The 16259-nt window shown below is 38.1% G+C and overlaps 1 protein-coding gene across 1 annotated transcript in view; it reads right to left on the minus strand.

Moving 5' to 3' along the window:
• trabd2b (TraB domain containing 2B) overlaps window positions 1-16259 on the minus strand; it is a 91308-nt gene that overhangs the window by 37295 nt on the left and 37754 nt on the right. Inside the window, exons 3-4 of the mRNA XM_032573231.1 lie at window positions 7114-7260; window positions 675-849 (exon numbers count right to left, since the gene is read on the minus strand). Coding sequence (XP_032429122.1) covers window positions 675-849; window positions 7114-7260 — 322 coding nt within the window. The remainder of the gene's footprint in view (window positions 1-674; window positions 850-7113; window positions 7261-16259) is intronic.

Genomic DNA, 16259 nt, shown 5'->3' on the forward strand with positions numbered 1-16259 from the left:
CTCACATGTTGGTACACCCATGTCTACACAGCCCAGAGGGAGTACTACCCTTTAGCAGAATCGAAAACAGTGATGCACAGTTGGACAGTAAACAGGAACACCACCTGTTTATGTGCATCTATTGATTCAAATAAACACACATACTTTCCTAACCAACATTTGCCAGGAATGCTAATTGAAACAAACAAGCTAATGGTTTCTTCATTTCTAAGGTGGGAGCTGGTTGTAAACTGGACTTCCGTGCAAGTGTGTGTCCATGTACTTTTGCTTTTATGAACATGAGCTTTGCATGCCAAAGACCTGGGACCAATTGAGAACACTCTGCATTTTTTCCAGTTTTACTTTAAATTACAAATATCGGGAAATTTGTTAAACATGACTAGACATCAACACTAACCGAAATTGTTCCAGACCACAGTAAACCTCCTCTCGATTCTTCACAATTACATGGAAACACACACAAGCTGCAAAACAATTTGCTTGGAAAGACCTCACTGAATGCAAAAAGAAAGTCTGACAGGTCTTGGTGCAATTATGGCTTTGTGAGTTTGGCTGCAAGAGGAGCAAACCATAACCAGCAAATTAAAGAACAGCAGTTTTAATGTGGCCATTACTTGACAATTAACAATCGGCATTAGTGCAAACTCCAGATGTTGTATAAAGACATGTTATACCTGCTCCAAAAGCGAAAAAGAAAGTCTGGTTGGGATTCTTCTGCAGCAGTGCAGAGACGCGTCGAGCCATTCGCTCATTGCGTTTGTAGATGAGCTCCTGACGGAAGTAGTTGTCAATCTGCATGGCAGTCATACGGTCATGTGCTGGCAGAGAGCTGTTGATGAAGTGAGGCAGCTGAAATAGAGAAAGGGACTGTGAGAAAATAAGATGTTGAAAGACTTTACATTAAAAATCTATCTTAAACTTATATTACAAATCCCTTAGGGCATTTTCACACTTGAGGAATTTAGTCAGTTTAATATGAACTCTACTTTGTTTCCTCCCTTGATGAGGTTTCATTGTGTGGATGTAAATACAAAAATCACACCAAGGCACTGAACAAAACAACTGTACAGAGAGGAAACTGGTCTCAATATTGTTCTAAACAGGGGCTACAGCAATTTGTTTATGTCGTGAATGTGATTGGATTTCAATCTGACACTGCCACCAGACGTACAATGCAACCTTGAGCCGAACACCTTCCCATATATGTTGTATTTTGGGATATAGTTGAGTAAACAAGCAAGAAAAAGGTTGCGTTTCTTTCCAATGAACCTTTCAAGATATCTTCTCAAAATCAATCAGGAAATTTCTCTGATTTTACCTGAAACAGTACAAAAAAATGATGATTAAACTCTCTGTTTAATCTAGCTTAGAACACACAATGTGTTTCCTGTATTTACGTTTGGTACTTCTACTTTTTGTTGTACAAGGTGCCAAGACCCTCCAAACCCACTACCTACTCTGAGAGGTTAACACCTAACTAGCTCTCCTACCACCAGGTACTGAGTTCTCTACGCCTTTTGGGTATTATCCTATTCTTGATTAAAAGAGAATCTATTTAGCTGGTTTATCTGTGAAAACTTGACTGGATTCTAATGGCTAAACCCTCTTCCTTCCATAACTCAGCTGGCCTTGCAGTTTCACAGATGACATTCATTAAACAACCACTTTCCCCCAATTACAACTGGCTCTCGATTCTGATCCTGGTATGTTTAAGTGACTCAGAGGCGTTGTTTAAATGACTTAGGGCTCATAAATGCCCTGATAAATTTGTGATCTATCCAGTAAGACTATTTTACTACAATTGAAGAACTTGAAATTACAGCAACACAATAATTGTGTAGATGTAATTATTGCAAATTAAATAAACAATTTTATATACTTCTTTAATTAGTAAAATGTAGCAGGGGTCAGTACAGTCTAATTCAGCAGCACCGAGTATTCAAATAATGAAAATAAATTAATCTAACCTAACCTGTCTTTTCCTAATGCTGAAACTAAAGAATTTCTTCTTCTGCTTCTGGAGATGGATGAGGCTCTCATACCCCGGTCTTTTCCCTGACATCTTCTCCTTTTGAGTTCATAATTCTCATAACTTTAATGTAGACATAAGAAGAAGACATTTTTATCAACACATACTTAATTTTTTTCATAAAATCAATAGATATTCTTAATTACCTGATAATCTTCCATGGCTGAACTACCTCTGCAAGAGGATAATGAGTAAATCATAGTCAAACATAGGTTTTTATTAACTTTTGTAGGAAAATATGGCAAAACTCACAATTTACTTATTTAATCCTCTTTTCATCAGATACTTATTCATTAGCATGTCTAATCCAACAAGAAACCTGTCTGATTTCATACAATCTCCGTAAAAGAAAAATAAACAGGGCAAAAGACCCAACTGAAATTATTTAGCTGAATTAAACTTAAACTCTTTATCTAACATTTAAACACATAAAATCTCTGCTCCAACACAAAACAAATCACAGATGCTTTCAACACTGTAAGAGAGGAGCAGACAGTGTTAGTGCATGCCTTTTGACCTGGGGCATCACATTACCCAATTACTTAGAACCCTTACTCTATTGCCATTTTTCTAGGCTGATTTTTATACACTAAAGAGCCTCACCTGTAATTATTCATTTACTATTTTTCCAAATAAAAATACTGTCATTAATAAAGCAAACCCCACTGGTGAAAATCTGTAAGTGTTAACTTGGCAGTTTGTCCTGCAGCATTGTACCAGTATCTTTATATTTGTGCTGTAAAAACAATTTGGTCAAATGTACAAATGTAATCTAAATCACTTCTTATTGACTGACTATAATTGTGCATCCAGGGACCATATTCGCCATACTCGCTTCTTAAAAGAAATCCCTAAAGATGCATGTTCATACCAGGACTGAACAAGTATAAAGAGTTCACATGAGAAAACCCACTCTGCCGTCTTCTGTGCTGCTGTGGAATAAATGAAATGATCGAGAGTTTGGCGACAGAAAAGATGTTTGTGTCCTGTGTTGTACAGATGTGTTTATCTGGGTTGCATTAGAGTGTGACAAGGAGACACATGCAGAACATGCGTTGCTTTACTATCTACAAGTGAGTTACAGGTTGATGGGACTGAATAATGGCTGCAAATGGTGGCTAAATGCGTGTGTGTATTTCATAGGGAATGGTTTGTAAATATATGGATATATATCACAAGGTATTTGAGCATCAAGTCAAAATTGGGGTCTCACACATTTCCCCTCAATCCTTTGAGTTGTTTTTTTTTTTTTCAGCCTTCTGTTTTATGTAAGAGCCGGATGCTTTTTGTTCAGTTGTAAAATATACAACAATTTATTTTTATTGATTTTTATGTTGATTTATTATTAAAATCCTTTTGTATGCCTTTGCAAAGTTCAGCAGTTCAGAGGTTCATTAAAAAAAAGTATAAAAGAAAAAATAGCTTAATACATTTTAATGTACAAGGAAGATAAAATTAATTGCACCTGCTTGTGTTTTATTGGGGGTGGTGAAACTGGTTCAGAGAAGGCGACATATCCCAACGTTTAAAAATATATTTAAATTTGGTCGGATATGAAATATGTTGAATAACTCGGCTGAATAAAGGAAGCTTTGTGGCTACAAATTCTGTTTTCTTTCATGGTGTGATTGCAGCAGTGAATGCAGAAGGTTATCCAATGAAAGACCATTTACCGTCCAATGTTCCAACCCAGACAGGAAATGTAGGGTAACGGTGATATATTCCCCCCAAATCCCTCCTATTGGAATTATATCTCCCCTCTTTTTTTGTTTCCTGTCATACAGTAGTTTACTTCATTCCTAGGGTCTTTTCTTTGGTCTTGTTCCTAATATTTTCTATTCAGTTCTCCTTTTCAAAACATTTTCTGCTCTTTTGGTATTGAAGCAATAAAACTCACAAGAAGAGGGTGAACATTAAGACAACTGTAACATCAAGGTGACTGCAGGTATTAGCTGATTATAAAACACATTATTCTGTGGTTTTCACATCTTATCTGTCCTCTGTCAATGTAAAATGTCTGTTAACATCCAAGGATCACTTTATTAAATTATAATGGGTCTTCCTCATGTTGCTTCGACGTTAAAGTGGTATTTGTGATGTCTCGGGGTTTGTCCTGTAACCAGCTGGTTGCCTGTTTCAAGCATATCATCGTTTCATCCACTTTCCCTGCTGACGGTGGTCAGAGAGCTCAGTGGTGCCGAATGAATGGCAACTTGATTTGTATCAGTCTCCCCCAGGGCAGCTGTGACTACTTTGTAGCTTTCCACCTGTAGTGAGTGAATGGGTGAATTGCTGATTGTCGTGGAAAATGCTTTGATAAAGCACTACAGAAGTAAAGGCCATTTATCAAATTGTTTCAGATTGTTTCTCAGGATTTTGACTGCTTTTTTAATCACAGAAATAGCTTGAAATGAGTTCTAATACCAAACAAAATGTTATAAGAAACCTGAGTTGATGGACTTCCAGTTTTAATGTCTTCAGGGCTGCAGGAAAACCTTCAGCTCTAAACTTCTTATGAGTTGAAAAGTTAAATTATCTTCTGCTTCCATTTGCAGCTGCTATGTTTTTCTAACAACTTATATGATAGTGATGAATAGATTTACAATTAAACATAATGGTCAGCACTGTGCTGCTCAACCTTGTCACCACAACAGTTCCCAGGGACTCCTAACTCCTGCTAAGCACTGCCTCTCATGTAACCATGAAAGTCACAATTAGAGCGAACGTTGCAATGCAGTTTTTGCTTTTTGAACGACATTTCTCATGTGGTCATTCTCCACTGCGGCAAATGACAGGCGCACTGGGTTTGTCACGCTTTTGAAACCCTGGGTATTGTGCCAGCTTGCTACGTCTCCCAAGTTATTGTTCTTAAAAAATGTCTCCTGTCTGCCTCCTAATCACTGAGAGAAGAAAAATGGTATAAATAGTCATCCATGAACTCACCTTCATTTTGTAGACTTTACTAATCTTGTTTTTTTTTTCTTGGGGAAGAATTTTATTGTGCAGAGTTTGATGTTTCATTTGCAATGTCATCACACTTGGACTCAGCTGCTTTTATTCTTTGATGGGGTTTTTTTGTGTTTCTCAACTCCAGACACAAATGACTAGAATTTTTGTACGCTACCTACCCAAACACAATGGGAAATAAATAAAAAATAGTATTTCTGCCCTTCAACATTTCTTTTGTCGTAATTTAAGTTATTAGTAGATGTCCGATGTTGCAGTGCATTCAGTTGCTTAACAGTGGACTGCAGTTCAGCATCAGCTTCTCTCTTTTAAGTTGAAACTGAGTTTGGAGAGAGTATTACAGTTGCTGGAGGCGTCTGGACCGATTGTATGTTTTAAAAACGGCATGGTAAGTCCAGAGGCCCAAACCTGTCGTAGATCACCGCGCTACAACAGTTCTCTGTAGTCGGGTGTCTGATTGCTTAACCAAATGCTCAGGAATGTTGGTGTATTTTATTATGACACAAGGAGCAGGGGCAAACTGCTGGTGGATACAGCTGAAGCTATGTCTGCAGGTAAAACTAAAGGCTAATATTCTCTTAATGGTCTCCTCGGTTAAAGAGATGGATGAGCATACCATGAGCAAGAGAGATGGGAATAATAAAAATATGTGTTTATTGTAATTTGGCATGAGAATAGAGGCATAGTGTGCATACCTTATGTGTCTCTATAGTGTAATGGTTAAGAGTCTGTATGTAAACTTTTGAATAGAGGTTGCATAATGTGTGGCGTGGAACTTTAGGGTCAGCGAGGGACATTGACAATGCAGTCCTACAACAAGGGCTTTTTGTATAACCAGCACAACTCTAGCATGTGGACGTTTAGCATTTATGTATATACGTTATGGGCTCAATAACCTTTTGACAACTCTAAGGAAATGGTGATGGTAGCTTTCAGCAAAGGAGCTGAGTCAGTGTCAGTAAGAGGTGAGATGATGAGTTTTTAGTTACATTCAGAGCTATTAAAGTGTCAGACTATCAAGTAACCCGAGGTTGAGTAGGATTAATGTGGCAGTTTGCAGATTTGTGGAACTGATGTGGAAGCCTAAATGTTTGAGGTGATGATTATGTAATGGCAGAGGAGCAGGGAAGAGATTTATGCCAACTTAAATCCAGAGTCTTGACAGATTTGTGTTCTGTAACACTGAGGCAGATGCTTTAAGGCTTAGGCTAAAAATAGCTGGTGCTCGTCATATAGAGAACACTTAACAATGTTCAGGTTAAGAACTCTTAATCTGATATCGACGGCTCAAAACATCACAAAGTATAGTTTTGTAAGGCTGCCTGAGCTTCATCTGTAAACAGGAAAGCATAATCATTTTATTAAACTCTGGTTTTAAGTAGATAAGTATGGACAATTTATAAAAACAAAATTCACATCCTTTGTTGAACCATTATAAAATAGTTTAATTTTTTCATCATTATTATTTGAATTACTGACAAAACTATGCTCTGTAGGCAGACTGAAGGCCAGAGTCCATTATTTTAAGTAGAGAAGGGAGTATGAAAATAATTATATGTGTTTTAAAACAGAAAAGAATGGAGCACAAAGTACAGAAACGATCTTTAAGTTTTGCATTAAATCAGTTTCCAAAGCTGAAGCACTCAAGAGCTGATTAACAGCGGCATGCAACATTTCAACAAAAGTCTTTGCTGATGTTAAACTTGGTGGAAACACTGCCTCAGTGAATAAAACTAAATAAGCCTTGCCAAGCATCTGCAGAAAATTAAACAAATTTATAGGTTTACTGATGATGTATGTTATAATGACTTCTTCTTGGCTTCTGGGTGAGCTGTTATCAGGGCTGCAGTCCACTTCAGTCCTAGCATGAAAGTACTTTGCTATCTGACAGAATCCTGTGCCAGAACCTTTACACATTTAAAGGAAGGGTTTTGTTAGAGCATGTTGTTGTTGGACAACTTACAGCTTTGTAAGTGGCAAAATGTGGAAGATAATATCTAGTTTTGTACATATTGGAAAGATAAAGTTTCGGTTGTTCTGCAGAACAACTGAATTCAAGAACAAGCAGCACACTGCACTTTATCTTGATAAATTAGCTCCAGAGTGATGTAACAAACCTGTGAGGTGTCATGGTTGAAGATGATAGAGTTAAGATCCCCACAGTTGTAGTGTGTGATGAGATCTTCCGTGGTGTAGGATCCTTGCAGACTGCCCGCTCGGACACCCTCATGCTGCAACAGCGTCTGATTCAATGCAAACAAAACCTGCAGACAAAGCAATCAAAGTAAAGGAATGTCACACTAAAAAGCAAAATACAAGTTTGAAATGACCAAAGCATTTTTTCCACTCGCATAAACTGGTTGTCCTGTCAACAGAATCAGGTTGTATTCAGGAAATGCAGGAAGAATATAATAGCTATATAAAGAAGAAGGTGAAGAAAGAGAGAGACTTTCTAAATATAATCCCTCTTCGTGTTCTCCAGTACTAGCGTGCAATAAATTTACAGCACCATTAAAATCAGAAGTAAACCCTCTTTAGAAAGAATTTATAGCATGCAGCCGCCACTCGGCCAAAAAAAACTCCACAGCTGTCTTCGACACCAGGGGTTAACCTCCTCACTCACACTCTCCACAGTCCCACGCCTCCCCTGACTGGCCAGGCAGCCAAGGCCAAGTTGTCAATCATCGTAAAGCTCTCTTACAGAAACCAGAGGTACGTCAGATGGAGATTTTCTTTTCTTTCTGCATTGAGCTTCAGCAGATACATATTTTGTTTTACATCTAAACCTGGCTCATCTGTGTCTATGATTTTAATTACCAAAGAATTGGGAAAATATGACTGAGAGGACGTTGGTGTTAGTGCTCTCACTGATTTGAGGGGCAGCTAAAGGCCGATGCAGCTGCACAACTGATTGAGGTCAAATTCTGGGTCGCAATTCATAAAACTGTGTTTTCACAATCATATATGCCAATACTGTTCACATTATAGGTTTAAACTCTGCACAACCTTTCCACTGGGATAACAAAACCAAGTTCTAAGCTTAACCTTGTGAACCTCCTATCTCCCCATCTTTTTGTTTCATTAAACTTTTTTTTCTATTCCATAGAAACAGCTGCTGAATGACCATCATTTATTCAGCTATTTTACTAATCCCTTCTGCCGTTCTATTATTTTTCCAATATCCTGCACATTTTTTCAAACCTTTAGAACTTTTCCAAACTACATAATTTTGCAAGCACTAATGTATGCATTTTATTATGTATGTGATGGTTAAACGTAAAACAGTGGAAAAAAGTACAAAGAAAAGGATTGAATTTTCAGTTTTTCATAATAAAAATCTGAAATTTTTGATTGCATTCGTATTCAACACACTGAAGTGTGATACCAATAAATGAAATCCAGCGTAACCATTTCCCCCCAGACGTCACCTCATTGGTAAATAGTGCACATCCATGTTTAAACTCTAAGGTAAATACGGCTGTTCTGTGAAGCCCTCAGGAGTACATCCCAAGCGCTGAGCTTCTTATAGATCACTGTTCAGTCCGCCATCCAGAAATAGACAGACTGTAGCTAAACTGAAAATGTATAAATGGGTTTTGGTCAGATGAGACAAAAATCCAACTTTTCGTTCTCTGCAAAGATGCCGTTCACTCTAAACACCCTCCTAAAAACATGGTGTTGGCAGCATCATGCTGTGGAGATGCTTGTCAACAGCACGGAAAGGAAAAAATACATCCTAATGAAATATGCTGGAGTTTGTGGTTGTAACAAGACAAATTACGAAAACATTAAAGAGGAATGAATATTTTTGCAATGTGCAGTATGTCACTCAGCGTTGCTTCGCCAGAGGCAAGCAACCTCAGAAGGATTTTTTTTCTTGCTTTCCATCACTCAGATCTTTGCATCAAACAGTTTCGGTTTTAGGGTGACACTATGCATCTATTTAGTTTCCATTTCCATCTGATTGGGTTTCATAACCTTTACTCCATATATGATCATAATATTGCAGCAGGATGCCAAACCCAGAGACGCCAACACTGCTAGATGGACTCTGAGGATCTACTAAAGCTACAGCGCCGGGGGACCACCTCTATGTCTTCAGGATTTTCCAAGGGAAACAGTGCATCAGACTCTGTGCAGACTCTTGGTCAGGAGCTGACAAAGCAAATACTACAATCGCCAGGATTATTGTAGCCCTGACAGGTTCAGTTGTTTCTCTTACATGGTAAACTCTGCTGAGACACAACAGACATGACAGCGAGTACACGGATGGACGGATGTGTCGTCAAGGGAGCTGTTATTTCAATATTGTCTGTCTCCTGGGAAAAGAACATCTATGCAGTTGTAACCATGGTGACAAAGTTTGTGCCGGCCAGAATGAGGGAGCCCGTCAGTCGCCGAACGGGAGGCAAAGAAGAAAGGAGGTTTAAAAAGGAAAGTGCAAATATTACTCTGTGTTTGCCAGCATGCATCAGAACATGTGAATGTGTGCTGACTGACAGTTTGGGTGCTTCCTTGCTAAGGTGACAAACTCTTTAGCCAACAGGCCTCATCACAATAACAAAAATACACTTTTTGGATCTTAAATAGTTGCAACAAGATATTTTCCTGCCTCCGATTTGTTATTTCTTAAAAATTATTTTATCCATGCGTGAGAAACTCCAATTGTAAATAAATAAAAAGGTTCGTGAGAACAAAGCTGGAAAGGAGAAGGGCACACGGATGGTCTTGGAAGCTGCAATCAGAATGCAGCACTCCAAAAATTCATTAGTGAGAGCTGGAAAGAAAACAGAAAGAAGGGCTGGGCAGAGGGGGAGATGAATAAAATCCAGAAGCATAGGAGGAATGTCATGTATTAACATGAGTGTGTATCATGGCAATTGACCTCAAAGTACATTGAGTCCTGGCTGTTACCTCAAATTAGCATTAGGTGAGTTGAATTTTTTTAGTTGTGTGCATTATATGAGCTGATGAGGTGCAGGAATCAATAGACTCCTGCCTCTGTAAATTAGTCCTGTATGTGTGCATTTGAACAAGAGAGAGAGTGATATAATAAAAAAAACTTGCTTCTATAGTAAATAATGTATTATGGGCTTCAAAGCCTTTCACTAATCCAAAACAATAAACGTGAATCACATGTACAAACCAAGACCAAAATCAAAGACATATTAGGACAGGCATTCTAGATGTCTCCTTAGTCCCACTGATGCATTTCATGTTCTTGAACAGTGTTTTTGAAGAGTTGTTTTTCTCATCTGCCTAGAGCAGCACCTTCCACATGTTTGCTGTGTCACCCTTATGGCTTGTGGCAAACTGCAAACAGAACTTTGTATAACTTTCTTCCAACAAAACTTTTCTTGCTGCAGCTTCTCCATAAAGGTCTCACTTTTCCAGGGTTGAAGTAATAGTTGTCCTGTCAACAGACTCTGCCACGTAAGCTGTGAAGCCACCATAAGCCTCTTGGCTGCTTCTCTAATTAATGTTCTGTTTGCTGGTCTTTCAGTTTATTTGGAAAATCATGACTGACTGTATTTGTTTTTGTTTTCCATTTTCAAGTGGTGGTTTGAGATGTTAAAGGCCTAGGACATTGCTTTATAACCTAACTCTACTTTAAATTTCTCCATAACTTCATTTCTCATCACTCCTTTGTATTCCTTGTTTATATTAATCTCTTTGCTCCCTAATGTTGTCTAAGATCTTTACAGAATGGGTACATTAATAATCAGATTAGATCATACAAATGTCACACTTACTTAGGGATAACACAGTGAAGAAGCTGACTACAAATGCATTGCATTTTACAGTGATTTCTTTAAAAAAAAGGACAATAATTGAAAAACATATACCGTTTTCAATCGCTTCCTCAATTCTGCGTATGAGAATAAATATTTTAGAGATAAGGTAATACAGAAATTTGAAATATGAAACAGTAAGACAATAATGTCTTACTTTCTGTGCTCTAAAGGAAGAACACTCAATATACCTGCAGCAATAGTGTTCTTGGATCTTCTCTCAATCTTTTTTTTTAAACAGAAACCTATGATATCTTTAAATAAAAAATAAATAAATGGTTGAAATTTTGCTTGCGCTCTCTCTGCAGCACTTTGCTTTGATTATTTAATCAGCCTTCGATAAAGAAAACAGTCTCATGGTGCTTCTTTCTCCTCAAACACTCTCGTTTCCCCGAGAGCCACTTGTGTTTCACTGCCTGAGAAAGAGAAGAGCTGGACCTTTGACCCAAAACACACACTACTGAGCTCCTCTGGGTCTAACCGGCCTTCCCTCTGGGCTTCAGCTATACAGACTACAAGAAGGCACTGGGTTCACAACACCCAGGGGTGACTAAAGGGAAGGAGGTAGGGAGTTGAAATAACATCCTGGGCAACCCAAGAATAGAAGAAGTGCGATGTCTCATCTCTGTTCCCCACAGAGGAGCCTCAAAGGAGGTAGTTACCAGGCGAGTGTGTATTTGAGATTGTGCTTTCCAAAGTACAGCCACAGGACAGGGCCGTAAATTAACTCAGAAGAAAATATTTTTTCATCTGTTTTGTTTCTTTATTTTTACGGTCTACACAAAATAGCTGTGGTAAAACTGTTGTGACTTGCTGCGGTCTGACCTTCCACTTCACAAACTCTTAAAGGCACCTTGAATATATCATGACATGATGGTGTCAGAACTTCAAAACAATCTGGTTTATTGCATGCAATATATTTTCTGTCATCGTCTACAGTTTTATTAAGAAGCCACCCAGCACTCATTGTTATTTGTTTTGATTTTGAAAGAACTGGGAAACATGATCGAATTTAAAGGCAGAAGTCAGCCTGAAGTGTTCCTCTGGTGTCACAGCAATTCCAAAATAGTTTTACAGATTTTTTTATTCTTTCTGTGGTTGTTTTGATTTTTTTTAAAGGTAAGCAGCCTTTTCAGCTCATCACATCTGCTTTCTTTCAATTTTCTATCCTTGTTACTTCTCGGTACGCTCAAACACACATGCGTACACTATCAAAAACACACATGCAACAACACACAAACATACATGTGCAAATAGTTACAAACACCGCAGTCTTCTTAGAGCAATACCTGCATACAAACCACATAATGCAGAAATTACAACACTAATGTTTGGAACGCAGTTTCTGTTTTCCTCTGCCTCATTTTCTTCTCCTCCAGCTTCCTTTCTCTTTTTATCCCTCGCTTGCTAAGTCCTTCGCCGTGCCTGGTCTACCTCTGTCTCAGCCCAGGAAATCCAGGGATTACCAGAGGGACAATTCAAGTGGCAGAGGCCTGCTGCTCCCAGCTTCTCCAGAGCCCCCTCCCCACCTCTTTCATCCATTCTGCCTAATTTCCTCTGAGGCAGGGGTGTACAATATCTCTTTATAATAGAAGCCATTACTCTCTTTTCTAATTGTTTCTGTTTTTGATTAACTGTACCCGTATCCTTTCTTTGCTTTTTTACTTGTGCGTAGATTTTTCTAAATGCATCCCTAAATAAACTTGAGAAACGTCACCAGAGAATAAATATTCTCAGATAGGATGAGAATCTACATTCTCTCTGGCAAAGTTCAGTCTATTTTTTATGTTATTTCTTAATGAGCGTCTCAAGCAACTCTCAGGTGGGGGTCTCCACCGTATCCACTTGTAAACAAATAAACCTCCATGTTTGACTTGGCAGAATTGCTGCATCAGTCATCCTAGCTTTCCTGCATCTCCAGAATGCATGAGAAAATACTAAAGAATCGCTTAAACCAGAGTGAGAAAGCAAGCAATCGACTCTGGTCATGAATGCCCACCAGAAAGTAGTGCAAGATGGAAAACAGTAAAAGGAAAGTAGAGCAATTTCAGAGGTTTCATTGTTGTCATGGAGGAACTAGGTAACAGCACAAACTGTCACACAACTTCAGGTGGAGCATTTTATTTCCCTGTTATACACATTTATGTCACTTGGTCATATGCTCATGAAAAACATGTATTCACGTGAAATATTTGGGTACCACATAAAATATTAAGATCTTTAATAAGAAATATTCTCGTTTTCTCATAACTGATCTTTTTTGTCATTTATCAACAAATTTTTTTTATAAAAACTGACATTGATTATAATTTTCACAATAAACAAAATACTTTTTTAAAATTCCAAATTCTTGACTGAAAAACTTTGGTGAAATGCTCTTTGTAGACAACTCAGAGTTTCTGGTGTCACTATAAGGAAGGTTTCCCCCGCTCTTCACTTCAGTTGTGAAGTAATTGTGTCTTGAAAATTACTCCATAAGTTCTAGTTTTTATCTACATCACAGGTGTCAAACTCCAGTCCTCGAGGGCCGATGTCCTGCAGTTTTTAGATGTGCCACAGGTACAAAACACTGGAATGGAAAGGCTAAATTACCTCCTCCTTGTGTAGACCAGTTCTCCAGAGCCTTGCTAATGACCTAATTATTCTATTCAGCTGTGGTGCAGCAGAGGCACATCTAAAAGTTGCAGGACAGCGGCCCTTGAGGACTGGAGTTTGAGATCCCTGATCTACATTCTCTCTGGCAAAGTTCAGTCTGGGTTTTTATGTCATTTTTATGATCCACACCTCCTATTGAAGTATAATTTATTTCAAAGATCCAAAAACAATAAAAAAAATTTAAAAAAACATTCTGGACCTCATAGCGTGCTTCTTTTTTTCACATGACTCTAGAGTTACATCTCTTCTTTTCTTTTAAAGGAAAATCTAATTTAATGTCCTGCACAGGCAGACCTTGCATCAGGTTACGCTAACCTTATCTTTCCCAAAACTCATGAGCCATCTCTGGCATCATGGCTTCCACTAATCCCAACACATTTCTCATCTGCACTCTTTCCAAAAGAAAAACTCTTATTGAATTCACTTGGATTTATCTGGCTTTCCTTTATTAAGTGTGATGCTATGCAAACCAGATGAGTAGGGTCATCTCCACAACATGAGAAAGGAATAGTTTTGCATGTTTAAAACATACCTTCTCGAGCCCTAAACAGTCTGTCTTATTTCTTTTAGTCTGATTTGATTGTACTCATGTTTATTCAAAACAATTCCTAAGGAATGATTTGTTGCAAAGGCTACGTTAGAAGGCTGGCTGAAACACAAGAACAGCACATAATCTGTTATGTAATTTTCTAGCTAAAGGCTGAATTCAGACTGTGTTCTTTTCATGGGAGGAATCGGTGCAGAGACATCTCTGAAGGTGTGAGTAACAGAAACATTTAATCATCCCATTCATTCCACATCATTCTGCTACAATGCTACTTTCTTTTTGTTGTTACTGCTAACCTTTTTTTAAGCACTTCATTAAATCTGTTGGTCTTATTTTTGAGATTACTTTCTGCCCCAACAGATCTTTGATAGAGAAACACAATATACTGAATCATAATTGCCAGTGAAAATAATAATGCCCTTGATGGCCAAATGTGATACAGATTTTAGAGACTGCGATGCTTAACCATATTCAGCTAAACATGGTTAAGAGAATCTAAGACACAGTGGAATAGATTTTGAATTAAATTTACGATTACTCAATTATTTGCAGAACAACTTTCATGTTGCTAAAAGTTGTTCATCATAAAAGTTGAACAACTTAGCATAATATAATCATGCTAAGGAAGCTATGATGATATTAAAGATGCTTAAACTACAGTCAATTTAGTAATTAGGTAAATTCTCAAGGTATTTGGATTTTATCTAGTGGCTACCATAGTAAAACAAACTAATCAGATTGCACACCATGCCTTTCTGATTTTGAAAATTGTGCATTATTTCTTTTCATTTCACAGATGTACAATGCTTTTAGCTTGTCTGTATCATCATATCCCAATTAGATACAATGGAGATTGTGGTTGTAATGTGAAATAAGGTTACATGGGGTCTGGATGCCTTTGCCGAGCACTGAAGGGACTCTTAAAAAAAATAAATAAATAAAAAATATTTCTGGCAACTTAACATTTTAAATAAAATAGCATTCAGTCAGTGTCAGTAACATCTGTGTCTCAGCCTGTTTTTATGCAAACGTACACCCAGCCTTTGAGAAACTGAAATAAATGTAACATCTATGTAGATTGTATTTACAATTTTGTCCTGGGTCATGGAGTAAGGCTGCAAATTATAGCCATAAAAGCACAAATTCTACCACTTTGTGCAAATGTGAACTTCTGTTGGAAGTTAGCAAACAGTAATCTGTAAAGACTTGGAGATGAGATGAAATATCCTCACAAGAAAAAAAAGAAAGAACTACAGAGACACAACTGGAGGGTTAAATCTATTAAATATCCACAAGACAAAAATAAATAACAAGAAGAAACAAAAGACCAGATGTTTACAGTTAAACCAGAGTTGTAAGAGATAAGGGTGCAACTTTTTTCTCTCTGACCTCCTCATCCTCCTGGTCAAAAACAGATCTGCAGCACAGATGGTTCAGCCCGTTCCTAAACTCCTTCAACCCTCTTTTGTCTTCACAAACACCCTCTTCATTCTAAACTGTCCACATCCCCTCCAAGCATTCATGTTGCTTCATCAACCTTTATTTTTTATTTTTTTTGACAGTCAATTGTCAGCCATTCTCTTTTTATGTCTCTGGGTTATATGTTAACTGTGAGAAATTCAAAGTTTTGCCTCTCTCTCCCTTCCACTCAATCCAATCTATCCAAAAGCGTTCCACATTTTCTTTCATCTCATGGCAGATCCCCTTCCACTGCCACTGATCTCTGTTTATTTAGCCTTCAAATCCTTCCTCCTTCCTGTGCTTCATGTCATACACACTGACACAGTCCAAAATGTGCATGCAATGCTTGTGTGTATATGTTCATGCATGACGATACCCTGTTTGCGTTTCTAGATGCATCTGTCTACACCACAAAATTTGTCTAAATTTCACAGTGCTCTGATTGTCTAGTAGACTTGAGTGGCATAAGGCACAGTACTTGGACCAAGGTTCCTTTCTTCTCCTCCTTTCCTTCAGTCTGGCCCGTGTTGCGCTCGGAGCAGAAGCTGACAGGGTAATCCCACACAAGCACACCATTTCACGGCAAATTAGCAGGAGAAATGTTCGATTTCACGCAAGTGTATTCAGCCGGCAGGAAAACAGAGAGACAGAGAGAAAGCCTGTAACGTGAAACTCTCAGGCACAAAAGAGGCACAAACTCTGAATGGTGAATGCGCGTGTGTGTGTGTGTGGGGGTGTTCATTTATGGTCTTTTAAGGTCTGAAATCATACTGGCATGAAGGATCATGTTCCTTGAAAATTTCAAAGC

Source organism: Xiphophorus hellerii, chromosome 9 (assembly GCF_003331165.1).
Source record: "Xiphophorus hellerii strain 12219 chromosome 9, Xiphophorus_hellerii-4.1, whole genome shotgun sequence".
NCBI lineage: Eukaryota > Metazoa > Chordata > Actinopteri > Cyprinodontiformes > Poeciliidae > Xiphophorus > Xiphophorus hellerii.